The sequence below is a fragment of the Pungitius pungitius genome, chromosome 21 (genome assembly GCF_949316345.1).
Source record: "Pungitius pungitius chromosome 21, fPunPun2.1, whole genome shotgun sequence".
Taxonomy (NCBI): Eukaryota; Metazoa; Chordata; class Actinopteri; order Perciformes; family Gasterosteidae; genus Pungitius; species Pungitius pungitius.
In genome coordinates this window covers 6,958,484-6,985,542 of record NC_084920.1, presented here as the reverse complement: position 1 = coordinate 6,985,542, position 27,059 = coordinate 6,958,484, and the positions used below count along the sequence as shown (strand labels likewise).

Genomic DNA, 27,059 nt, shown 5'->3' with positions numbered 1-27,059 from the left:
TGCCCTGCTTTCTAGACTAGACTAGTACATTGGGACAGCTGGGGCAGATGTAAAGGCAGAAATTACATCATTATCTTGTGTTTTGTTGGTGTCATCGCACCAAATCATTTTAATTAATAGCTTGATGACAGACAAACAAACGTCAACAGCCAAAAATACAAACAGCTGGCACCACAGCAAACGTCTGGCTGTTGGGTCCGCCGCTGCAACGACACAGGGTCATGCAGTAAGTACACACACACACGCACACACACAGAATTGCTGAACAACTAGCAGGACCTGATTACACACAATCATGCAAACATAGCGGGATACGAGCGTGGAGTCCGATTGTGTGAACACTGAGGTATCTGAAAAAAATTAGATGTTAATTAAGGGGTCCAGATAGAAATATGCCATTAAGATTCAAGTGAAAATAAGCATCAATCAATGAGTTCATGTCTATTCATTCCTTACTAAATACTATTGATTTTATGAAACACCATCTGGGTGACGACTGAATTCATTTACAAATATTGTTTATGTACATTTGCAATAAACAAAATGTGTTATTTCTGATGTGTTTTCTGATTTGCATTATCTTAATTTATTATGTATTGTTATCAAATGTCATATTTTAATTTATTTTATAACACTTTCTTTGGTGGTTCATTGTTCTGTTCATTGTATCGTTTTGTATCTAACCTATATCCGATATTTAATTATACATAATGTCTTTTTGATACAGGTTTGATATTTGAAATAGATTTATTTGCAAATTTAGTGTTTTTCTAATTAGAGAAGAAATGATTATTACTGGTAGGAATAAATGGAACTAGACATGAGGAAAGCCTAATAAATTGTATACAAAAAAAGCTGGACAAGGATGAAAGAATAAAAAGCCAAGAGCAGATGAAATAAAGTGATTTTGGGGTCATAATTAGTGAAAAGAGGAGCAAAGCAAAGAGGGGAGGGTCGGCTTAGTAGGAGACAGGGGGGGGGGGGGGGGGGCTAGCTCCTGTCCTGTCTGGTGTGGTTGGGGGTAATCTGGTCTAATATGCTGCATGTTAACCTATCTGAGCAGCAAAAGCCAGATTATCCCTCTAACAATGGCCGCATGCTCATCTGCTAAATTACTCCACTCCACTAAATCATATGCTGAGACACACAAACACACAGGGCCTTCAGTATATTATATTTAATTATATTTCACCGTGCATGAATAATGCTCTTATTATATAAGCTCTTATTCAGAGGCGAGACATCTCATTTTGAATATGATGCCGGAGCATAATCACCTGGTCAATATTTCCTTCGCCCAAGGTAAATGCCACAGAAGGCAAATGCTTTTGCTGTAATAAGAGGAGTGGGTGGGAAAAGAGTGCATGGAAGCAGATGGAAAAAGGTGTTGGTTTTTCTATTGGTGTTATTCTGCATGTCACAGTCAGGTTAGCTGACCTTCCGAGGTAAAGCGCACAAACAACCATTTGTACTGAACACCTTCAGCGACCTTTTCAAGGGAAAATGGAATAAACACAATGCTTTAAAAAGCTGCAAAACATACAAATATTTCATATTAAGCTGTAACATGGGAGCAGTTTCGGCGTTGCTATATGGCCTGTAAATGGAGTTTCTGAAGCAGCGGCCGCCTTTCCAACAGCTCCAGGTTGCAGGTCAAGGAATGAAAAGCTACATGGTTTTAACATAAGCTGCTGAAAGAGGAAAATAAGAAAGAAGCAATTATGAATGATGTTTAGGTAGTCTAAATCCATGGCAGCAACGCTCCACACCCAGGTATGATGTTTCAGTGCTAACATTTCCTAATTAGCACTACCACACAAGTCCACAGCTGAGGCTGATGGTGATGTCATTTTGCAAATTTTCCATCCAGAATCAAAATATTGGACAAATTAAAATTTTGAACTGATGGATTCAGAACAACGGATTACAACGGTTGTATGGCAATCCGTTCCATAATACATATTTCATGTGTCAACATGATGGTGTTAAAAGTTAGAGGATATTCAAAGTCTGTAAGATCCATCCTCTGGGGATCACGAATCACAGAGGCAAAAATTTGACTTTTCATTTTTCTACATTCATTTCTCGGCAGGTAATACTTTTTTCATATAAGTTTATGAAACAGTTTTTTGTAATATGATGCATTATACAATTTCAACTCTTTTACTTGAGTAAGACACTTTATTCATCCAAATAGATATTTCAGTAGATGAGTGAACAATCTGGCCTGCAGGTGGGGCTGGAGGAAAAGCCATAAGATCTGCAACCACAACCTCTTCTGGGGACTATGATCATTGGATGAAAATTTCCTGGCATTTCATCAAATAGTTTGCTGAAAGATTTCAGTCTTGGCAAAGTGTGGACCGATCAACCAACAACTTGCTGGATAAAAGATTTGTGAATATTAAACATAACCCGAAGAGGACGTAGATCTTGGATTTATCTTGTTTTGTTTTATGTCACGTGGATAGAAAAATGTAAGCGAAAGAGATTAAAGATGAGCAGAGTAGAGGAACACATTTTAACAGGTCAGTGTATTGTTTTGTAATATCAGGCTTGAACTGGATTCAGTGGGTGAATAAGTGAGCGAGTGCACCCTGTACACCCCCCATCGTCAAATTAAATTCACCCCTTTCAACCCCTTAAACACACACATCATATGCACCACCATGACATATTTGGATCTCTCATTCACACTACAACACACATGCTCCGCAATCCCATAATCCCTCTCCAGATTGAGAACACCTTTAAGATACAATGTGATTATCATTAGGGATTATGATCAAATTATGACAGAGTGACAGATTAGACAGGGTTTGAGTGTGCGGTGCCAGGGCAGCATGTACAATCATTCATACAAAATACCTATCCTTTCAATGCATTCAGGTTTCATTTGATAGTTATATTTTAAGAGAAAAGTAGGTAAATATTTTGAGAAATTCGATTTTTAATCGTATGCTCTGTACAGCTCATGTATGCTGCTACAATTCTTCAAAATAAATAATATCAATAGTTTATAGTTATCAATAGAATTTGTAGATTTTGTCTAGTCAAGCATTTGTTTTGTTCCTTTTTTTCTATTCCCATGATCAACAGTTATGATTAAATTAAAAGCACTACAAGGCAAGGAGTTGAATAAAGTTAATTGTCTCATAAGGTCTCATCTGAAGGAAAATATTACTTATAATTAATTACCTGGGTGGCAATTCAAAGTCTGGATTTCTTTTCTGATAAAACTGTTCATATTATTCTCAGATGAATAGATGTGAGCAGAACGTAAACGGATCTCTCTAGGAAAAAACGTGCAGCTATGATACAGTGTCAAACTACCGTACGGCTGTTTGTTTTAAACCCAGACATTGAAATGGAATAATAAAGTATTTTATTGTGCAATGGTGGCGCATGAAGTAGTGTGATGAGCTAGGAGCCGCAAGGTTGGTGGCTCTAATCCCGGCTACCCCATGTGCCATGTCGAAGTGTCCCTGAGAAAGACAACTAACCCCTAATTGCTCCCCAGACAAAATGTAATGCATGGGTTATAATGCAATGTAAATTGCTTTGGATTAAAGTGTTGGCTAAATGACGTGTAATTTATTGTGAACCTAAAAGTCCAATTGTTACAATTGATGCTGTGGAGCTTTCCTGTGATCTGAGGTCTAGCTTTGTGATACAGGCCTCTGAAAGAGGAAAAGAAAGAGCCCACACAAACATCCAGAAATGAGAGGACCTTTCTTATTAAACTACGGAGCCACCACTGGATCCTTGGCAGGTATTTTATTTCATATATAGACGCTTTCTGTAATCAAATGTGAGTGCAATCAAACAACAGCAATACAAACATTACCAATGCAGTCTGAGAACAAGGAAGTGGGTTAAAACAGGGAGTTCACTCACTCTACATAGCCAGCAGCTAGGAACCTCATGGACAACATTTAAAAATAAAAAAAATAAAAAAACCTGTCCAGGCAATCCACACTCATGTGGCGAGGGAGGTGGGGAAGCCTGTTTGACCCACCACCCTCCTGCCATAACCTTCTCCTAAAGGAAGTCCAACACCCCCCCCCCCCCCGTCCATGAGTCCCACTAGCATCTGGCTCTTCAGTGAACTAGATAACCTCCCATTTACCCCAATCATGATTATCATCGTTACCATCCTAAAAGTATCAACAACAACGACAAAACAAAAAGGATTCAAATCTTTTCCACTTCTCACACAGCATGAGCCAGTCAGAACGCAAAGGTCCTTCGGGTTCAGTCAGTCTCTACCAATAGCTGTCCATTTCAACTTGAAAACCATGTGGAACCAAAGCCCTCATGCAGTGTCCTGCGAAGGTGGCACATACGGGCACAGGTGGAAGTGGGGGGAGAGAGGGAAGGGTGTTATCTTTTCTTTTTTTCTTTTAAATGGTATGTTTGTGTGTCAGAGTTTTTTTTAATTTTTTAGAGGGGAGAAGCCAAAGTGTTAGGCAAATATCAGACCCAGGAACACAGAAAAGTCCAGAAGAATTACATAGAAAGTCTTTATCCACCGTCTGTCTTCTCTCGGCCCTCATCTAAACACTTGCAGACAGAAACTCTCTCGCACACACAAACACACACTATAGGTCCTTATGTCATTGTGAAGTCATGTGTTCAACATTCAAGAAAAAGAAAAAAAAATCATCTTACATCTTAATGGTAAAATTAATTTCTACCACACAATGCATCAGTTCATAAAACCTTGACATTACTGAAAAGTGATTTTCATTTTTCTCCAGGTTTAAAGCAGTATGCGTGTGTGTGTGTAGTTGTCATTTTTGTCCCACTGCACAGACCACCAGGAGGAGACAGAGGTTGTTGCCACGGCTACCAGGGGTCTTCCAGCTCACCGGCACTCTGGGTGAGCAAAAAGAAAAAGAGTAGGAGAGAAACGTGTGCATTAGTTTTCTTTTCATTTTTGCTGCGTCTCTCATTGCACAGTTGTAAGCTTGAACCTTTCTGCCTCCCCTTAATCTACTGAAATTGAATGGATAATGTTAAAAGTAAAGTGACATTCCCCTGCCCATGAACACAACCAGAACCCGGACCTCTGAAGACTCACCTTGCGGAGAATCACGAGGCCAAGTGACAGACTGAAAAACAGAGAAATGGAGTCCCTATATTCTAGGTGGCTTCCACTCCGCTTCTTTTGCAGCCAGCTAATGCTATGCAGGCATTTATTTTTGCTGCTTTTGTTTTAAAAAAGGAGACAAAAGATTAAAGTGTCTTCAAGCAGCGGATGTGTAATTACGAGACGCAGATGGTAGCTGACACGAGGGTAGCAAAGGTGAGGCCTCATTTTCTGACTGAGCAGAAAACATCACAGAAACACATTAAATATGGCAGAGACCCTAGGAAAAGGTCCTGAGTCAAAGGCACCCGCCTTATGTGTATGTCTGGGATTTTAGGTGAAGGAATCATTGTGTGCCTTATCAGAGCCCTGATCTACATATTTACAAGGTTTAAGACATTTGACAGGATAGAAAGAGAAGAAACAGAGCTGCACAGTCAGACTACAGAGAGTGGTACTCATACATTTGACACAAATCACTGCATTATACCTCAAAACATCTTTATTTTGTTCATTTGTCATGTTAACTGTGTGGGAGTGATTTGGCCCACGTAACCGCATAGAAATACAACTCAAACATTCACAAAACACACACACACACACACATATGCGCAGTGCTAGCATAACCTTCCTTCCGGTAGTTAAGTGCCTTAGATATTTTTGAAAAGATAAGTGCACCGCACGCCGCACTACCAGGTTTGTTGGGAACAGGGCTTTACACTGGCTTACAATAACATTCCCTCCACCTGCTTTCAAAAGAGGAAGAACTGCTCAAGCTGAAACATCCTGCAACAATTTGGGAGCAACGGCTGTCAGCGTCAGCAGCGGGAGCTTTCTGGATACCTGGTTTACTGAGTTCAGTTTCACTGTGGGCTGATGGTAAACACGCAACCCTCTCATACTGAACACATGTTGTCCTGGTGTAAACAACTACACATTGAATGCCTTCAGTAGAATTCAATGCCATGACATTATCAGCTATGTCAGTAGTTTGACCTCACGGATGAAATTTCAGCTGCATGTATGGGGGGGGGGGGGGGGAGATCTCTTGGGAGCAGAGCTCTGCCAACGGTAGGGTTTTCTAACTAGCGTTGCTAACGTTGACGCAAGCGTTGATCCCCGTCACTCAATGTAGAGCAGGGGGCCGCATGTCTATGAAAACAAGCACAGACACACCTTATTGTTTAATTTGGGGGGAAAAATAGGACTTTTCTAGCGTCACCATCTACCCTTCTTAGTAAAGGTTTCTCTTTTAGTCTCATTTTAATACAAATTACTTTGATGGCCCAAAAGGTCACCTGGTACTAGTACACTGTTGACATTGAAATCCACCCGAAAAAAAACAAACAAAAAAACAAAACAAAGTTTAACCGCTTTGTGGGTGCCAGCTTACTAAAATGGGCTGATGTGGAAATAAGCATAATGTTGGATGATAATGAATGAAATGACACTAAAAGTACACACCCACCAACCCCGCCCCTTCACAAGTGTTCCCTTAATGATTTCACACACACACACACACACACACACACACACACACACACACACACACACACACACACACACACACACACACACACACACACACACACACACACACACACACACACACACACACACACACACTCTCTCTCTCTCTTGTGTGTGTTCTGAGTCTGTAGATGGAGGAGGCAGACAGTGCAGTGAGTTGAACAGAGCTGCAGTTCAGAGGCTCTCCTTTTTCTTTGTCAGTTTGTCCAATGTAAGCGTGTGTGGGAGGAGGGTGAGGCTGGGGAATGAGAGGGGGTGAGGGTGGTGGGGGGAGGGGTACGGGTTTCAAATGGGAGATCAGCCGGAAGCCAAAGCAGGTAAATGTAGGCCATGGAGTGCAAAGTTTGTTTTTTTTCTTCACCAGCCACTTTTGCAGGTAATAACAATTTGCTACTGATTATTTTCTATGTAAAAGTGGCTGGCAATGAGGGAATCATAGCAGTGATGATCAGAGGAAAGGGGGAAAGAAAGCAGCCTTCTTGGCTTAAAGGTGTACATGTGGCTAGGGAGACAGTACTTGAATAGACAGAGGGGCCATTTTTATTACCATTGCATTGCTAAAATATTCATGAACGAGGTGCAGACCATCATGCAGCCGGAAGTGGCCAATGTGTCAATTCAAGTTCTGTGATGAGGAGGAGAGGTCACGGCACATCTGACTAGAGCTCTAGGGTTGCGTAAGGTATGCGGACGCGCTGCTCAATCAGAGGAGGGATCGAACTCTGGGGCAGGTGAATCTTGGCTAGCCTCCGGCTCTGCAGTGGCAGGTGAGGGCGGGGGCGAGGGGGGAGAGGGAGGGGAGGCGGGCTGCCGTTGGCCGCCGTTGTCGTCATCCAAGGTCCTCCGGCCCTCCCCTGCTCCCTCCACGGTGCTCTCCCCCCGCAGCGTGTAGGCGGCCAGGGACTCCTCCAGCACCGTGTTGTACTGCCCCCGGTGGTGCAGGCGGAACTGCCGCAGAGCCTCCAGCAGATGAGCCGCCGTGCTGCCACCTCCCTCCTCACTCTCCTCCTCTCCCCCCGCACAGGCCTGAGGTGACACGCCAGGGGTCAGACTCTGCAGGCACACTCCATGAACACACACACACACACACACACACACACACACAAATATCTACTTCACACTAACGTGACGATGTCAAGGACATTCTTGCACCAGTCAGACAAGCCCATGCAAACACAACTCTGACCCTGTGAGTAACAACCCTTTGTGATATTCACTGGATGATGTAACAGAGAACAGGTAGGGCATGTGGAGGGGCCTGCAAGTCAAGACTCCACTGACATTAATATGAAAAACACACACACACACACAAAAAGCTGAAGCGGATCTCATCCTGGCAGGTATTTGATTAAGATGATGGAATTCCTCCTACGACGGCATATGGGTTTTGTATTAAGTGTTCGGAAGACGTAATCGATTTAAGTAAGAACAGGTGGCAATGTTAAGCATCCAAAATCATCATCAATGAAATAAATTCGTATTCTTTCTAGATAAACCTTATTCTAGTTCGGTAGAGTTTTGACCGGAAAATGCAAAACGAGTTTCTGTGAGAAGATGCTCAGTCACAAATTTTGACTTTTTTTAATCTATAAAGAACCCTCTGAACTCAAAAACCCAGTTTTTCTCTAAAGCGCAGGGTGAGGTATGAGCTTAGTTATGCACCAGAAAACACGTTTCACATTCATTTCCTGAAGAGTTTCTGAGCTCTGTTTTCAAGACGTGTACGAACGTGTACGTGTGTGATGCAGAAACGTGAAGCCTCAAGCATGCACACACACACGCCCACGGCTCCTTGTGTCAACCGGTAGCTAATCTTATGAAAATCAACAATATTTGTCCTGTAAAGACTGATTTTGTGGGCCGAATCTACACAAACAAAACAAAACTTACATTTATCATTACAAGCTGCATTTTTTATGTGCAGGGGGAATCTTTAGACGGGCTATTTAAATCCTTTGGTGAAGTTGTGTGTGCGTTTGTTGACCGGAGTTCTTACAGTATACTATTTCAATAGTTAATACAAAAACGGCCACATTGCTTTGATGCTTTTCAATATGAATTCAAACAAGTTTCCCTTAACTCGCAAGGGTTACTCTGCCACGTCTTCTCCTCCTCCACACTCTTACACACTTAACGCCTGCTTTCATTCTCACACATAAAAGAGTGTCCTTGTGTGGTTGTGTGTGTGTGTGTGTGTGTGTGTGTGTGTGTGTGTGTCTACATGTTGAAGGGGCGAGGGGGTGAAAGCGTGGTGAGGTGACTGGTTCGGAGAGTGATCAACTCACCCCTTCCTCTTCTCTGTGAGGATTCAGCTTGTTGTACACGGCCTCGATCACGCTCCGTCTGCAAACACACAATCGGCACACAGTTCGCTGCTTAGAGGGCAGGAAAACTCTATGCGCAACACAAACAGTCGCCACTCATTGTTAGCAAATGTATATTGATTAACGTTTTAATGGAACCCAGACCGAGTCGGTAATGGCATATCTGCTCTTCATGCATAAAGAGACTGCATCAATTTGAAAGAGTAAGTGTTTGGAGTTATTTTGGACTAGCGACTTTGACAAATTGGAAGCATTCCAATGCTGTATATTTACTTGCTGGCCAGGCCTCCGCCAGGTGGAAGGTTGGGGATGTTCTCTGTGGCAATGCTCCTCAGGACAGACACCAGGTCAGGGACTCCCGCCTCCCCACAGTTCCCCAATAGCTCTACACACAAAAACACAAAGAGGACCAGAAGTTTGTGAGAGGGTGTGTGGAGCACTGAGGAAAGCTCATGGTACCTCATGCTACAAGTTTTAGGTGTAACTATTCTCTGGCTTGTCAGGCTGGATAAGTAAGCAGCAGCAGAAGAGCTGGTGGAGGCACGTTATGTTACTCACTTCAAAATAGGGCAACATGGTGCCATGTCCTGTTGACTTGCAATTTACACTTTTATTGTTGGAATGCAGTGATGCAGAGGGGTGCTATGACTTTTCAACTTTTTAGCTCTTATAATTGAATTAATATAAATTAAAATCAACTTTTTTTTCCAATGGATTAAATTTTCAAATCCTCACAAAACTTCTTCAACTTTTTCAGTTTTTCCAATCGTTCAGCTAGAGACACCATTTAAACTTCAAAATGTTGACACAAGTCTTAACAATTTCATTTAAAAAATCAGCTTGTTGATATCTATTATACTCTTTTCATAATCACTAATTATGTTTCATTCGTTTTTGGGTCCCTTTCGAATTTAGAGTGTGTGGTGTGTGTGGACAAAGTCTGAAAACAACAGAAGGTACATGTTTTGTAAACTGATATATGAGCAGTTTTAAAACAGAGACATGAAAGCTACACTTATGCGTTCGGTAGAGTATTGTGTCTCTCAAAATCCCATTATTTTTTGGCTACCCCAAATAGTTTTGCTCCAGAAAGCATTTGTTTGAGGTGTGAATTCTGTGTAAATCGCTGTGTCTGCGCTGTGAGCGCATTAGTGACCAGCTGTTTCGTTTGTGAGGCTAGCTAAGTGTTCGATGGCCATAAACACTAGTCCCTAATGTTCCGATTATAAATGCATACAGCCTGTCTTTTATTTGTTTGTGTATTTGTTGTGCATGTTTGTTGCATGCGCTGACCCTCCACACGAGTCTCCAGGTACTTATCCAATTCCTCTTCTTTCTTCACAGCCTCCTCTGAGATCTTGGGTGCTCCGGGTAAACACACCAACACCACACTCATGTTATCCCTGCTCCCCTGCAAGACGACGATGGAAAGAGACACAACAAATAAGAAGGACATTCATTTATGAATTATATTTTAAGAAAATAGAGCAAAATAAAGCAAAACACACAGAAAAACAACTAGTGAATAATGTAGCCATATATATATAAAATAATATATATCAGCTGATCTTAACCCAGCACACAGAAATAAGGTTACCTAAATATTTTATATTTTTTACAAGCATTACTGATGGAATACATAATCCTGACAATGGTTGAAAAAAAAGGTTTTACAAATGTTTTAAGAAGGGGATGCATTGAACATGTTGGTTGGACTTCAAGTATCCACACAATTAGTTGTGGCGAGTAACACTGTATATTTTTACACAAAAACTCCATCTTTACAGTAACACTGCTTTTTTTATATTGTAAAATGAGGTTGTGACTTGGAGAGCCAACAGATAAATAAAAGTATTATTTCATAATTTAATATTATTCACTGGAGCAATAGATTAATAGTATTGAAGCCTCAGAAAACAATGTCCACCACATTTACCCAGAGCATACATCTTTGGTAACTATTCTTGATTAAGCACCTCTCTAAATAGTGAAAGTTTAGCACATAGGGCTGAGAATATTATGCTGCAGGTATATGATGACAATTTCCCTGCTTAACTATGTACCTTCCATTTTTTTCCACAGATGAGCAGAATGTGACTGTTGGCAGGATTAGCATAAAGTGGACATGTAGACTTGTGGGTACCCATAGCACTATTTTTATTCAGATATCTCAATGTGAAACATCAGAGTGAATATTGTAATGCTAGTTTTACCGCTCTAATAACCTGTTCCCCAAATACACAGTGATATTTAGCAAGAATCAATACTTTTACATTCACAAACTTTCACCTTCGACGTACAACATACGTCGTATGTTGTACGTCATACATAAGAAATTGAGGCTTACCTTATGCAGGCAGGTGTCCACCACCGCGTTACACACCTTCTCCAGGACATCACACACCAGCAGCCGTGAGCGGACAAAATCACACAGCTCCTCGTTGGACATGACGTCCCAGATTCCATCACATGCCAGCACCACGAACTCGTCTCCTTCGGCCGCCCGCTCCAACACACACACCTCGGGCTCGGGGCTCACCAGCTGCTCCGTCGGGCCCTTACCGTCCACACATTTGTAGTCGTAGTCTCCAAGGGCCCGGGACACGGCCAAGGAGCCGTTTACCCTCTGGATCATGACTGAGCCGCCTGCGTTTTGGATGCGCTCCTTTTCTCGGGGGTTGCAGGGCTTGTGGTCCTGGGTGGAGAAGCCCACCTTGGCGTCTCGACTCAGCACAGCCCGCGAGTCGCCGCAGTTAATGAAGTAGAGGTGGCTCGGGCTGAGCAACACGCACACGGCCGTCGACCCGCTGCGGTCCAGGCCCTGCCGCAGGTCGGCGAAGCTGCGCATGTACTCGTCAATGTTCAGAAAGCCCGAGCGAATGCCGTCCTTCACTCCCTCCACGGAGCCGGATCCTGAACTGAAGTCGGCCCCGCCCGACAAGATATGTTCCAGCAAGTGGCCGGAGCAGTAGTTAGCAACCCGGGAGCCGGCGTGGCCATCGTAGACAGCAAAGAAGGACCAGTCGGTGAGTCCGTGGGGGAGGCCCACCGCGGCTGTGTGGGCATCCTCCATCTCCACCCGCCAGCCCTGCATGGAGCTCAGGCCATAGCGCAGCCCGTTGCCCTCGCCGTGGGCACTATGTTTCTCTGTCTTCGGCTTGTCCAGGAATGCACCCATTGCTGCCTACAGCTAGAGATTGACCAAGAGAAAGAGGGGACAAACCGAATTAAGATCGTACCAGCACCGGAAAAGACGACGATAATTCACCCACTTTTATCCCAATGCACTACTACTCATGAATAGTGAAGACGAGTGGATATGTTCACCCATTGGTTACAAAAATGATGGTACAATATGCTGAATCAGGTTTGATGTCTTTGCAACAATACACGACAGTTCAAATTTTGAAAATATATGTATCAATATATGTATAACACACACACACACACAGGCAGACGGGCTGGCAGATCCCCTCCAGCTCCGTGGTTGACTGAACCGGTGCGTGCTACGAGAGCCACTCTGCGAGCATCCAAAAGGAAATGGCGAAAATACAAACAACCTGATGACCTGCATGCGTTTCAGCTGCTTCTGTCATCTTTTTCTGCCTCCATCTCCGCTGCAAAAAGTGCTTTCTACCAATCCAGAATTGAGTCCTCATTTTTCAACCCCAAAAAACTATTTTCCATCTTCACTAACCTCCTCGAACCCCCCAGTCCTCCTCCCCCCTCCACCCTTCTTCCAGGAGACTTTGTCACCTACTTTGCCAGAAAAATAGCATAATAATAGCAATAGACATACGTTCCTCCTTCTCCAACCCACCTCCTTCTAATTATATCGCACAGACATCGCCTCAATCGCCCTCACTTCCCTGTTTCACACCCCTGTCCCCTAACAAAGTTCTTACCTTGGTAACCTCTGCCCGTCCCACCACCTGCCCCCTTGACCCCATCCCATCCCACATCCTACAGTCGATCGCCCCCGATCTTCTTCTCATCCTCACATGTCTCATTAACAATGCTGTTATCTGGCTGTTTCCCCAACACTTTGAAGGAAGCAAGAGTTAACCCACTCCTGAAGAAAGCCACCCTCAACCCTTCGGAAGAAAACAACTACAGACCGGTATCCCTCCTTCCCTTCCTGTCCAAAACAATTGAACGAGCCATCTTCAACCAACTCTCCTCCTACCTCCATAGTAACAACCTCCTTGACCCCCACCAGTCAGGCTTCAAGGCGGGCCATTCCACAGAGACTGCTCTCCTCGCTGTCGCGGAGCAACTCCACGCTGCTAGAGCCGCCTCTCTCTCCTCCATCCTCATTCTACTGGACCTTTCTGCAGCATTCGACAGAGTAAACCACCAGATCCTTATCTCCGCCCTTCAGGAACTTGGTGTCACGGGATCCGCGCTGTCTCTTCTCTCATCCTACCTTGATGGCCGCACCTACCGGGTAACTTGGGGAGGATCAGTGACGGAACCTTGTCCCCTTACTACTGGAGTTCCACAGGGCTCCGTCCTGGGTCCCCTCCTCTTCTCAATTTACACCAACTCCCTTGGCTCCGTCATTCGCTCGCACAGTTTTTCCTATCACAGCTATGCCGACGACACCCAACTAATTCTCTCCTTCCCCGACTCGGACACTCAGGTGGCGGCACGGATCTCTGCATATCTGACTGACATCTCCCAGTGGATGTCCGCTCATCACCTGAAGATCAACCCCGACAAGACCAAACTACCTTTCTTCCCTGGAAAAAACTCGCCCACTCAGGACCTGACCGTTAACTTCGGCGACTCCGTGTTAACGCCCACTCAGAATGCCAGGAACCTTGGCGTGACACTTGACTCCCAACTCTCCCTGACTGCCAACATTGCAGCGACGACACGATCCTGTAGATACACGCTCTACAACATCAGGAGAATACGACCCCTTCTCACTCAGAAGGCGGCACAGGTACTGATTCAGGCTCTTGTCATCTCCAGCCTTGACTACTGTAACTCTCTGCTGGCAGGTCTCCCAGGTACCGCCATACGACCACTGCAGCTCATCCAGAATGCAGCTGCTCGACTGGTCTTCAACCTTCCGAAATACTCCCACACCACACCTCCGTTCTCTTCATTGGTTACCAGTGGCTGCCCGCATCCAGTTCAAAACATTGGTACTGACGTACCATGCTGTGAATGGATTGGGACCAGTCTACATCCAGGACATGGTGAAACCCTACATCCCAACCCGCACACTCCGATCTGCATCTGCCAAGCTGCTTGTTCCTCTCTCACTGAGAGAAAAGCACTCGGCGAGATCGCGACTCTTTGCTGTCCTGGCTCCCAGATGGTGGAATGAGCTCTCCGATGACATCAGGACTGCAGAGAGCCTCTACATCTTCCGTTGAAAATCAAGACACACCTTTTTAGACTCTAGCTTGACTAAAACACTAGCAAACTGTAGCACTAACAAATGGTAGCACTTAAATTGTACTTATAATGGCACTTTTCAATAACATGTTTTGAAACTGCTTATTTGATGAAAAATGTACTTTCTTGTTACTTGTTCTTCTGAGTTTGTATCTCTACGTGGAAATGCACTTATTGTACGTCGCTTTGGATAGAAGCGTCAGCTAAATGACATGTAATGTAATGTCCCCCACGATGTTCCCACAATGATCCTAAACACACAGCCAAGGAAACTCTCAAATGGTTTCAAAGAAAGAAAGGTGCTAGAATGGCCCAGCCAATCACCTGACTTAAATCCCATTGAAAATCTATGGAAAGAACTGAAGATCAAGATTCATAGAGGAGGCCTACAGAACCTTCAAGATTTGAAGAATGTTTGTGTGGAAGAATGGGCCAAAATCACACCAGAGCAATGCATGTGACTAGTTTCTCCATATAGGAGGCGTCTTGAAGCTGTCATTACCAAACAAAGGCGTTTGTACAAAGTATTGAATAAATATCAGTAAGCGTATTCAATACTTTTTCCCTGTGTCATTTCACATTGTTACACATAACTTTATTTCTGAACTTCTTTGTTTTGGTTTCATTGTATGTATGTATGTATGTATGTATGTATGTATTTATTACATGGGTTGTTACCAACATCTGGTGAAAATGTCATGTTATACATACATACATACATACATACATACATACATACATACATACATACATACATACATACATACATACATACATACTCACTCACCTAAAGGATTATTAGGAACACCTCTCAATAATGCAATTATCTAATCAACCAATCACATGGCAGTTGCTTCAATGCATTAAGGGGTGTGGTCCTGGTCAAGACAATCTCCTGAACTCCAAACTGAATGTCAGAATGGGAAAGAAAGGTTATTTAAGCAATTTTGAGCGTGGCATGGTTGTTGGCGCCAGACGGGGCGGTCTGAGTATTTCACCATCTGCTCAGTTACTGAGATTTTCACGCACAACCATTTCTAGGGTTTACAAAGAATGGTGTGAAAAGGGAAAAATATCCAGTATGCGGCAGTCCTGTGGGCAATAATGCCTTGTTGATGCTAGAGGTCAGAGGAGAATGGGCCAACTGATTCAAGCTGATAGAAGAGCAACTTTGACTGAAATAACCAATCGTTACAACCGAGGTATGCAGCAAAGCATTTGTGAAGCCACAACACGCAAAACCTTGAGGCGGATGGGCTACAAGAGCAGAAGACCCCACCGGGTACCACTCATCTCCACGACAAATAGGAAAAAGAGGCTACAATTTTCAAGAGCTCACCAAAATTGGACAGTTGACGACTGGAAAAATGTTGCCTGGTCTGATGAGTCTCGATTTCTGTTGAGACATTCAGATGGTAGAGTCAGAATTTGGGTGTCAGAGTCAGAAAAAACAGGATGAGAATATGGATCCATCATGCCTTGCTACCACTGTGTAGGCTGGTGGTGGTGGAGTAATGGTGGGGGGGGGTGTTTTCTTGGCACACTTTAGGTCCCTTAGTGCTAATTGGGCATCGTTTAAATGCCACGGCCTACCTGAGCATTGTTTCTGACCTTGTCCATCCCTTTATGGCCACAATGTACCCATCCTCTGATGGCTACTTCCAGCAGGATAATGCACCACGTCACAAAGCTCGAATCATTTCAAATTGGTTTCTTGAAGATGATAATGAGTTCACGGTACTAAAATGGCCCCCACAGTCACCAGATCTCAACCCAATAGAGCATCTTTGGGATGTGGTAGAACGGGAGCTTCGTGCCCTGGATGTGCATCCCACAAATCGCCATCGACTGCAAGATGCTATCCTAGCAATATGGGCTACATTTCTAAAGAATGCTTTCAGCACCTTGTTGAATCAATTCTACGTAGAACTATATATACTATATTATATATAACGCCTGAGACAGCAGGTCCACCCTGATGGGGGTCCAACGGAGGGCCTGCGAGGAGCGACAAAAGGTCCGCGAACCATCTAGTGCCGGCCAGAGCGGGGCTACAAGCAGTAGGCCACCGTCCTGACTGACCTTCTCCAGAATCCACCGGTCGCAGAGCAACCGGGGAAAAGGCGTAGACATGACTTCGGCCATGCCTGCACCTGCACTGCATCTCCCTCGCGCATCCTGCCCCTGGGCACACAGAGGACAGTGAGTGGTCTCTCTGAAGACGCCCTCAAGCGGACGTGGCGCAGACGGGCTCTTACGAGGTAGCACCATCGTATGCAGGCAGAAGCCGCCTGCACTGCCGCATCCGCATAGCCATGTCGCTTAGCCTCCGCCACTGACGAATAAAAAGCCGCACGCGAGCTGTAAACGCGAGCTGTAAATCCCTAGGACGCCAACACCTCAGCGTGGACGTCCGGGAAGAAAGGCAAGCACCGGCGCGGAAGTACTCTACGGGAAGGCAGAAACCGTTCATGCAGCTTACTGGAAGCAGTAGGCTGCTGTTTACCCGCCGGCCAGCTGATATGGAACCTGTCAGCGGCTCGGTGAGGACCTCCAGCAGTTCTTTGGCGGCAGCGGGGGAATGAGTCGCCTCGGCGTCAGCCTCCGCTGCCTCTGCGCTCACCACGTCCAGCTCCTCGGAGCTGGAAGAACGTGAGAGCGGCGTCTCGTCCGGGGTGGAGGAAGCCGCGGAGCGGTCCCGGAATACTCCGCGAGATCCATTTGTGATCCCCATGAAGACATCCGGCGCTCTGCCTCGGCACAAGTTGGACCGGAGCCGCGGGGAGCACGCCTCATTGAGCCGTCCTCAGGTAAGAGCTCGACGGCTCAGCTAGCCCCCTAGCAGACAACACACAGGCGTGTGAGTCACTGCCCGTAATAAAACGGGGGCAAGGGGGGGGGACACACTGGACAAACCGCTCAGCCATTACTAGGTGGAAAAACTTCTTACCGCACTAGATGAAGGCTGTAGGAGCCATACATCGGGTTTTGATTATTCTTTCCTTCTACATTGTTTGTATGTGTGCGTGTGGTGTGACGTCATTTGTATCCACGACACCGTAAGGGGGTGTGGTGTGTATATTAGTGTGTGTCTGTTCACCTGTGGTGGCAGGTTGTTTGGAGCATGGCTGCAGGGTGAGCGTCACTTCAATGGAGTTTCATGTGCTGTTGATACTCTCTTGACCAATAAAATGCATCTGGCAAAGTAAGTGATTGGCGTATGTTCCTTCTCGGTGAAACGGAGTAAAAAGCTAACATCTAAAATACTTCAGTGCGACGCGTCTTTAGTATGATCCCCTCATGTCTTAGCCTGCTGCGGCTTCTGGTTAGTTATTATTGTGTATAAGCCGCTATAAAGGCATAGAGATGAATGGTCCTGCCCTTCGGGTCCCTTTATAGCGCCCTGGTCCCGGCGTCCCCCGCCTATGACGTACCAGCTCGCCATTGGTTAAATTTCACACGTGCTTCATGACGCGGTCACGCAGAGGCATTCCCAGAGCGTTTTTACGCAGCTCAAGTTCCCTGAGAGGGAACTGAAATCAATTATTATTCAGGAGATGCGTAAATGAGGTGCAATCTTAATTACATGTCATTTAGCTGACACTTTTATCCGAAGCGACTTACATTACATTTTAACCCATGGCTTACATTTTGCCTGGGGAGCAATTAGGGGTTGGGTGTTTTGCTCAGGGACACTTTGACATGGAACATGGAACAGCCGGGATTTGAATTACACACCTTGCGGCTTCCAGCGCATCACGCTACTCCACGCGCCACCAACACCCCTCTTAACACCAGAATCTGAATAACATTCATTTCGATGACATCCAAATTGATTTACAATAAGCGCATTTAACTACACGGGTACAAAGCCACAACAACAAGAATCAGGAAAGGAAAAGTTCAAGAAATTACAAATGTATTACAAGCTTTGAGGTCTATAACAAGAAAAACTCACTCCCATTGTCAGATCACATTATATTGTATAGTTTGTAGGGCTGTCAAAAATAGCACGTTAACAACAAACAATAATTAACGTCGTTAATTACGTCAATTTTTTTAACACATTTCACGCATGCGCAGTGTGACAAATTATTCAGGTCCGGAAAGAACCTCTTCCTCTTCTAGGGAATGCACTAGCGGTGCTAGCAGTGTTATTTGCAGCGCCAGTCTTATCTTTTTCCGTTCTAATTGCCGCGCTCTACTTCAAGGTGTAACTTTTAGTATTGTTCGGTCTGAAACGGCGCCCCCAGTGACGGATGTTGTAGCAGTATTGTTGTTCGGGTGGAAATCCGGGAGAAAGGTCGGTCCGGGAGATTTTCGGGAGGGGCTTTGAAATTCGGGAGTCTCCCGGAAATATTGGGAGGGTTGACATGTCTGGTCATCGCAGCCCTGGATCATCAGGAGCACAAACTCGTTTTGCCGACCGCAGCAGAGTGGGATAAACTGCAGAGGCCTGAGACCCTTCTAGAGCCATGCAGGGAAATCAGTGTGTAACTTATCAAATAACATTGATTTGATTATTTTCTGGAATGAAGTCAAATATCAATAACATAAAATAATAATGATGATAATAATAATGATAATTATGTATCTATGTCCGGTTATCTATCTTTGGTATGCATTTCAGAAAGAAAAAATGGTTAGGATTCAGGTGTAATTGCAAATAGTGATTAATCGTGATTAATCCACTGAAAATTCTGATTAATTTGATTAAAAATGTTAATCATTTGACAGCCCTAATAGTTTGTACAATAAATCCCATTGTATGTTCAGTGGGCTACTTTGTTCTGTGATTACAGAGCGCTTTAATTACAAAGACGGTGATCCTGACACAAGACAAAGATAGCAAGGGTGGAACCACAGAGCTGAGGATTACACCGCAGCAGTAAAGCTTCTTTGAGCACACATGGCCTCTTTCACTCTGAACACAAGTTAATAGCATTAGTTAACTTGTTAGCACAATTTAAAGTGTGACATTACTGAATCAGCAGGGGGTTGAAACTCTCCCCTGCAATGTGTTTTTCTTCTTTGCCTCTCCCTGAAACCATAAAGTTGTCCATCCTGACTGAACAGTTGTGTTAAAACAATCCACGGTGCTGTGTTGGTCCAGGTACTGCTAGAAGCTAAAATGCAATCCCGGTCCAAGTCCAGTTTTAGTAACAGACCCATTAGCGGTCATTAGCGGATATTACTTCTCCTGAAAATTATTATGTGAGCAATTGTTTTCTTTTATTGGAGGCGCTCACAATCTAAGCTGTAGAAAGATACAGCATTATTGTTACAGAGTAATCTACGAGCAAAGTTCATCTGCATAAACCTGGGTGATCGTCGCAGCGCCTTGCATTGTGGTCGAGCAGAAGTTGAGGCAGGTTAAACTCGTTAGTAGACAACACTTTGCTGTTTTGTTACAGGTTGCAAGAACGTAGTTAATAATTAAAAGGTTGATTCTAAAAGTTTCAAAAAAGTCCAAGTACTGAATAAGAGATCAATAGTTTTCAGCATTGAAACATAAGATTTCGAATTAGGCACAGGCTTTTACAAGGCTTCTAATGAGGATAACATCGGTAAAAGTCGAAAGCGCCATGAACATTTTTCGGGGTTTCTTACTTAGTGTTACCTTCCACGTGAGCACACTCTCAGCATGACAGGCATGTACCCAAAAAAGGCTGATACATGTAGGGAGTGACTACAGCTGGTTTCAGAGGAACGTGCATGCGTGTGCGTGCGTGTTGGTGTCTGCTCTGCGCATGTGTGCAGTCAGTGTCAGTCGATGTGCAAGAAAAAAACGCTCCTTAAATACGACAGGCCGGTTTGGAATTCATGTCCAGGGTGAGGCAGTGGGAAACGCTTTTCTTCTACTCCTAGGTAGTCTATATGTTCATGTATGGTGGGACACTGTGTTCACACACACACACACACACAAGAGAGAAAGCGAAATCAGTTATGTTCACCACCAGTGATTCTCTCTAAAAATAAAACAAACACACTGTCATTGCCTAGCAACCACCCTCCCTGCAGGGCAAACATCCAGGCTAAGCTTCATTCAGCGTTCTCTCTCTCTCTCCCTCTCCCCCCCTCTCTCTTCCCCCCCCCCCCGCTCTAAAAGAGCACACACACTTGATAGAGAGGAAAGAGTAGTTGCATCATCTATCCATTTAAGCAATCACAGGAGCCAGACCCTGAAAGGAGACATGCAGACTGCAACACATGCTGATACTATGAGATTTCACTGGCTGACAGTGGTACAATAGACCGCTGGAAAGAAGAACACAGAAAAGCCCAGAGAATATCTCCATTGGGACATCAGGCTGAAACCAGGAACTCTCAACCACTTAACCCCCTCAAAACTGCTGTCACCCGGCTGTAACCACAAGTCGAAACAAACACCCCCTCATACTAAGATGCACATGTCTGCCAAAAACCACTAGCTACGAAGAGGGAAGTGGAAGGTCGCGGATTACACAGTGCTGCAGAGAGCCCGAGAGGCGTTCTGCACAATTGCGCCAAACAGTCAGCGAGATTCAGAAAAAGCTTCCATCCTTATCCAAGCATACACAAATTAATTCTGTGTGTTGCAATACACCAGGACCCACCCAATAACACCTGAATATCAAGCCAGTGTGATAACAGCAGTATGGGTGGCTGCTTATAGGATTTGATTACAGTCTGAGTCTGCAGCATTTTTTTTTTTACTTTTATAAACTTGAAGATAAGTCGAAGTAAGTATTTTCCAAGACATAGACCTTGATGTGGTTGGCTTGGTGGTGCTTTTGCAAATAACGTGATGTTTCTGCAGCTTAATATAGTATAGTGGGAAATAATATTCATCAGGCCAAATCAACAAATACAGAAGCCTCAGGTTCACCAATCAACACAAGAGATAAGCAGATCGCTGAACAAGGCCTTTTTCTGTAACAGGAATTGCTGCATTTTTGTGAACTGAAAACAGAGTTATTAATGTTGTGAGATGAAATCACAGACAACTTCCAGACTACTGACCTGTAACAAGATAGCGACACCCGAATGCATACTTTGCTGGGTCTAGTTCAATTTAAATATGACCATACTTTACAAGTCAAACATCTTGCTGTATTGAATTGATTAACACCATATTGATAGTTGATTGAAAACCATCAATTAAGAAAAGAAACTCATGCCTACAATCTTTACCAAGTTACTAAACAGGCACAAGCCTCGGCTCTCTGAAGTGAAAATGATCTTGATTATTATTGTTGATTCGGTCACATGCACTGAGGCCAAAGGACGAGCGCAGTGTGCAAAAGGCCGAGCACTGTGGTTACACAGAGTTAACGGGGAGTTGCCTCCCCGCTGCACTCTCCCAGCTAGTGCAACATAAGCTTCCAGCTTGCCATTCCACTTTGGCACCTGGCTTTGTCCCGCTGCAGTGTGGGTAGCAGGTGCAAATTAACAATGCTGTTGGCTCTGCTTCACCAGCCAGACAAACATACAAGCGCCGAGCTCAGGGCCAGCTTAAAAAACGCACCTCTAGACGACTTCAGAGAACAATGCTGGACAAACACGGTTATGGGTGTTTTTTAACCAGACGACCTGTGGTCTAGCTCGGCTAAGAGCACAACAGTGAATCAATGCATCAGCAGAGAAGCGTCTTAACTGTTAAGACTAGTCGTTCAAGATCGACAAACCACCGCCTTTCTTCTGACAACCACTGTGAACACCATGCTGTCAGAAAATATAATTAAAGTTCAAAATGCCTAAATGATGACCTCTCAAGACATGCCAAAGCACACATGATGCAGAATGATTGTGGTGAAACAGACCCACATCCACGTTGCATTCCAAAAGTCTCCCCTGTCTCACAGAGACAAAATACATCAAGCACATGGGTACGAATCCACCAGAACAATATGGCAAACATTGACAAAAAAAAGGTTTCATGGTTCAGTGATCCTTGAGTTGACTGTGAAAGTTAAAACATTTCACCAAAAGCTAGAAAAATGGTTAACCAAGTGGGCTTTCAAGATTATTCAAGTATTCGTAAAAAACATGATGATGATATTATGCGGTTGAATATTTTAACGTAGAATTATTTGCAGTTGAATTTTTTGCAGTATTTTAAAGTTGAAAAACATTCAGATACATAATTTCAATGCATAAATATTCAGTGCTAGAAATTCAATCACCTTTTTCTTTCAAAACCCGATGACACTGATTTACTTCCATAGACGATAAATATGACACGGACGGTCACGTGATATTTCCCCGTATTTACAAGGTGAATAGGACCACGGGACTGCATCATTAGACTGACAAACCAGGAGTGGATTGCAGGACAGCAAGCAAGGCCTGCAGAGGATACACCGGGTCACATTTCACAGCCGCATTTGGAGAAGCCGTGGAATAGTCGCAGTGTTATGGCGGATTCGGTCTTGAAATAGGTTATGACTTCAAAAACCACACCCTTCTATTGTGTCTGCTCATACAACGGAAACCCATTAGTGTAACAGGTTTGTCTTTAAATCTGAACTGATGAACCAATTTAACGTGCCTCCCTTATGTTTATTTTAATACACACAGAACAAAGACTGTTGTGCAAATCCAACATGCAGCACTTCAACATACATTATTGACCCTTCATTACAGCGTATCCCCTTTATGCACTGATCTGCTGCAGAGTGCTTCCAAGGTCGTACATAAAACTACTGGATCAAACCCGTCACTCTCCTGCATGGTTTTCCTGTGACATTCAGTAAGATTTTGACTACACAAGGGTGAGATGACACAAAAAAGCTTTTGGATGAAAATTGTCACCTGAATGGTGTAAAGAGGGTTTCAAAACGATGTAGTCCGTTAACGGAATGTCTTCTTGAAGGGCAGCATGCTCTCCTACTGCAGCGCTCGGTGACCCGTAAGTGGTCACAAACGCCCTGTGGCGGATGACCTTCAAATATCAGTAAAGTGTAACCATTGACTGAAGATATATCCGATTAAATCAATCCCTGGACTGTCATTCTATTCGTTTGAAGGCATGTAATAGGTTTGGGGTGCGCCGGTAGGGTGGGAAGGGGACGTTGAAAATAATGCAACGACCTGCAGTGAAAGGTTCCTACAGAACGAACTTTTGGGGAAAAGAAAACTGGTATCAAGCTGTGCCGAACCAGCATGTAACCGGAGATCCATGGGTCAGTCATGGCCCGATTTGGTGTGAATGCAGCATTACAAACAAAGTGGGACTATGAGGCTACATCCACACTACTTGTATGAAAACGTTTGTTTTTCAAAACAGCATCATTTTAAAGTAGCATTGTTTTCAAAATGATCGGTGTCCACACGGCAACCTTCACAAACGTATATCACATCATCATTGACATACAGTGGGCAAGCCCATGATGCAAACACAAAAGCAGCAAAACCTATTTGGGAAGCTAGCGTCAGAACATGTTGAAACAGTCAATTTTCAGCCGATTGAATAATCAATTCAATTTGTTTCAGTCCTAGAGGCGATCAAACACAGTTACAAAAAGGTTTTCTGTTGACAGAGAGCCAACTCTCCATTTAAGAAAAATGTAATTCAACAGACTTGGCAGCAGTTTCACAAAATATTTTTTTTAACCAAGAGCACCTTCCTTCACAGGTGACTTACAAACGACAGCATAGATTGTCCAGGTAATGAGATACTATCAAGAGACACAGCCATAGTGTTAATCCTCACAAGGTATAAATAACAGAGTCCAAGACTTCCTGGTGATGTGTACAAATGTCTTGTTTGCCCAACCAGGAGCAAAAAAAAAAACACCATTGTATTTAGTTTACTATCTGAAACAAATAAAGAAAGCTGGACCTAGAAAATATTACCTTAAGGAAAAAAACTTTTCTTTTTTTAATTGCACACTTTCTCAAGGGTGGGGGGGGGAGTACATTTATGTTAAAATGGTAGGGGAAACACTGATGAATATTACGTCAATATAAATCAAAATGGAAAAAGCATGGCTTGATGGTAAATGCATTCATAATCCTAATAATATACATAACCAACTGAGAAAGCTGCAGTCCAACAGCTTTATCCCAGTGGAAACTGAAACAAGCTTGTCACAGTTTGTAAAGCCTGTGACACATCAAGTTCCATCAGTGAAGAGCCAAGACTGCCACGGTCTGTCAAACTAACTGCTTACTCAGATAAGATTATCAGCTAGTGAACTCCTCCCGTATCTGGCTAGTGGGTCACAAGCCCAACGCCAAGTAATGTATTACCGGCCACCTGTGCACCTCATCCCAATCTGATATACCGATGACGGCGAGCAGGGTTGCTGCAAGGTCACATTCGAGTTCTGTACAATGCAAAATTGATGATGAGATGCAAATGTATCAAAAGCCAACTTGCTGGAACAAAACAGGGAGGTTTTGAATGGTTTAATCGTATAATATTCTGTACACTTCTCAAACAGTAAAGGTAATACAAATTGGTGTTTGTACAGACACATGCACAAAAATTCCCACTGTAATGTTGGAAAAAATCCTCTCAAAAGGAATCAACAACAATGAAAACCTAAAATCAATAGCTGACATTAATTAGTATGTACTACTTGTGAATCGTGAAACCTTGTGCTCATATAGGAAAGTTGGGAGTTACCCACCAAGGCCATGTTTATGGTCAGGCAATCCTGTCGCCCTCAGCATATGGACCTGCCCCTCCCTAATAAAGTTTAGAATAAATGCAATATATTCTATACATTATAGTTTAATCTTTATATCATCCGCTGCACAATACCTTTAGAGAAGTATTCAATCTATAAATCCATACATAATTTTATCATTGCAGCATTTAAGCATAGCACAAGTTAATATTATATTAGTTTAGAGAAGTGAGATAGTGGAGAACCGGAGTTGGCGTGTTGAAGCAACGCTACTGCCGCAGTAAAAAAAAAAGACTAGTTATAAACACCGTGCCATATTGTGACTAACGTCAAGTGCCATCTGCGTAGATTACATGTAATTTGTAAGGAATGGTTTCACGTGCGTCAACAAAGGAAACTGGTAGTGAAAATGGGGGATCGCGCGTGTTATTATCCTCTAAGGTCACTGCATACACAACAGCACACACGGCAACGTTAGCCATCGCAACTGGCTAACCATAGATTTTCCTTAGACACACGTTACCTGTGCATACGGATCCCGCTAAATAGTTTACACGGACGTTTCTTCGTGAAATCAACACGATATGTGGGTTCGGATTGTGTATATATAATGTTATATGGTTAGAAATACCACTACACCGCCGAGCTAACACCGCATAGCTAACCATGGACACCCATATGACGAAGTCCGCTAAACTGTCATTCGCTGGTTATAGCTAGTGCAGCCATGCTAGATTAGCCCACAAGGGACCAGAATAAGCACTGGAGGACAACGTGTCGTTTGTCTGTTAACACAAGTATTACTTTAAATGTGCTTAATTCAAAATGGTCTTGCTAACGTTGGCGGTGACATTAGCCACGTTTATTTCAAACTTCAGATGGTGGATGGGTTTTGATTTTGAAAACGGTCTGTTGAACACTGAGGATACTGCACATCGCATTTTAGGCTAAATGTACCGATCGATAGTTTTTTGTAAATGCGTTTGTGGAAAATACCGATCCAGTGACCACATGCTGAACTCCATTGCACTGAACACTGCTCCCTCGACGGAAAGGCCCAGCTTGCTAATATGTCGATATGAGCTAATGTTAGCCGACTTGCTAATGTTAACTCAACAGTTAACGTTAACGTTAGCTAGCTGTCGTTGTTGCCAACGCAATTCCCCTGTTTGTCAAAGTCAAGCTAATGACGTTAGCGCATAAACTAGCATGCTACTTACGTTTTCCTGCTGTTGCGAATGTAGATCCAATCTTGAGTATCGGCTGGATTCTGCTTTTGCGTAAAGATATGTCGGTAACCTAGCTATCTACGGAGCTAACGTTAGCTGGCTAGCTGTGTTATGTTTCCTTATTTGACAAAAATAAACGGCCTCAGATGAGCGGCGATAATTCCTTTCTCGGTGGTTCCCTGCTTGGACAGCGTTGATTTTTACGCATGTTTGACGCCAGTTCTGTCTCTCACATAAAATGAAGACTATTCCGATCGTTCCAAAGCAAATACGGACGCGGTAGAATTAGTTATAATATACAACACTGACAAATCTAGCACTTTCTTCAATTGAAAGGCCAGAGCTATCCTTCGACTTTGGGTGCTGAACAAGAGAAGGTGTTATTTTTGGCTCATGCTTAGTGATTGGTTACAACCTCAGGGCGAAACGTCGGTTAATTGGCTGCTTCTTTTGTCACTTAGCTCTGCCCCAGTCCAAAACCCCATTCTAATTGGTCCATTACCGAAGCTCTATGACGCAGTGGTTTTGTCGAAATACACTCGTAACTGGTTTTGGCGTACGCCGAAGTAAAGCAGGCGTCGTGGGACCGCAGCCTGCTGTCCTAGACTAAAGATATTAATTACATCATGACTACAATTGAAATACTGTGATATACTCATCCCTTGTGTCTTTAGAAGTCACCACTCACACAAATGCCCCGCAGTTAATAACAAGCGCAACTAATGCTGAAGGAAATGAAGGTTGGAGCCTCAGGTGGAGCTTCAAAGTAAGACTTGTACCATTAACTCACCAGAAATTTCGTTATTTTAAGACATTAAGAAAAAACAACTAATTAATTGTATAAATTGTATATTTTGCT

General features: G+C 43.7%; 1 protein-coding gene across 3 annotated transcripts; it reads right to left on the bottom strand.

Moving 5' to 3' along the window:
- Positions 1-3,762: 3,762 nt before the first annotated feature.
- On the bottom strand, positions 3,763-26,607 carry ppm1bb (protein phosphatase, Mg2+/Mn2+ dependent, 1Bb). Of its 3 annotated transcripts, XM_062559846.1 has the most exons (7): positions 26,192-26,607; positions 15,695-15,751; positions 11,294-12,136; positions 10,240-10,357; positions 9,220-9,331; positions 8,908-8,965; positions 5,577-7,648 (listed from the first exon to the last, which is right to left on the bottom strand). In XM_062559846.1, exons 3-7 carry the CDS (start codon positions 12,122-12,124, stop codon positions 7,322-7,324), a joined length of 1,446 nt encoding a protein of 481 aa, XP_062415830.1. In that variant the 5' UTR covers positions 12,125-12,136; positions 15,695-15,751; positions 26,192-26,607; the 3' UTR covers positions 5,577-7,321. The 3 variants fall into 3 exon arrangements, with proteins under 3 accessions (XP_037319007.1, XP_062415830.1, XP_037319006.1); XM_037463110.2 differs by lacking the exons at positions 5,577-7,648; positions 15,695-15,751 and adding an exon at positions 3,763-4,878 and having other exon boundaries at positions 26,192-26,604; XM_037463109.2 differs by lacking the exon at positions 15,695-15,751 and having other exon boundaries at positions 26,192-26,606.
- Between the last annotated feature and the right edge of the window lie 452 nt (positions 26,608-27,059).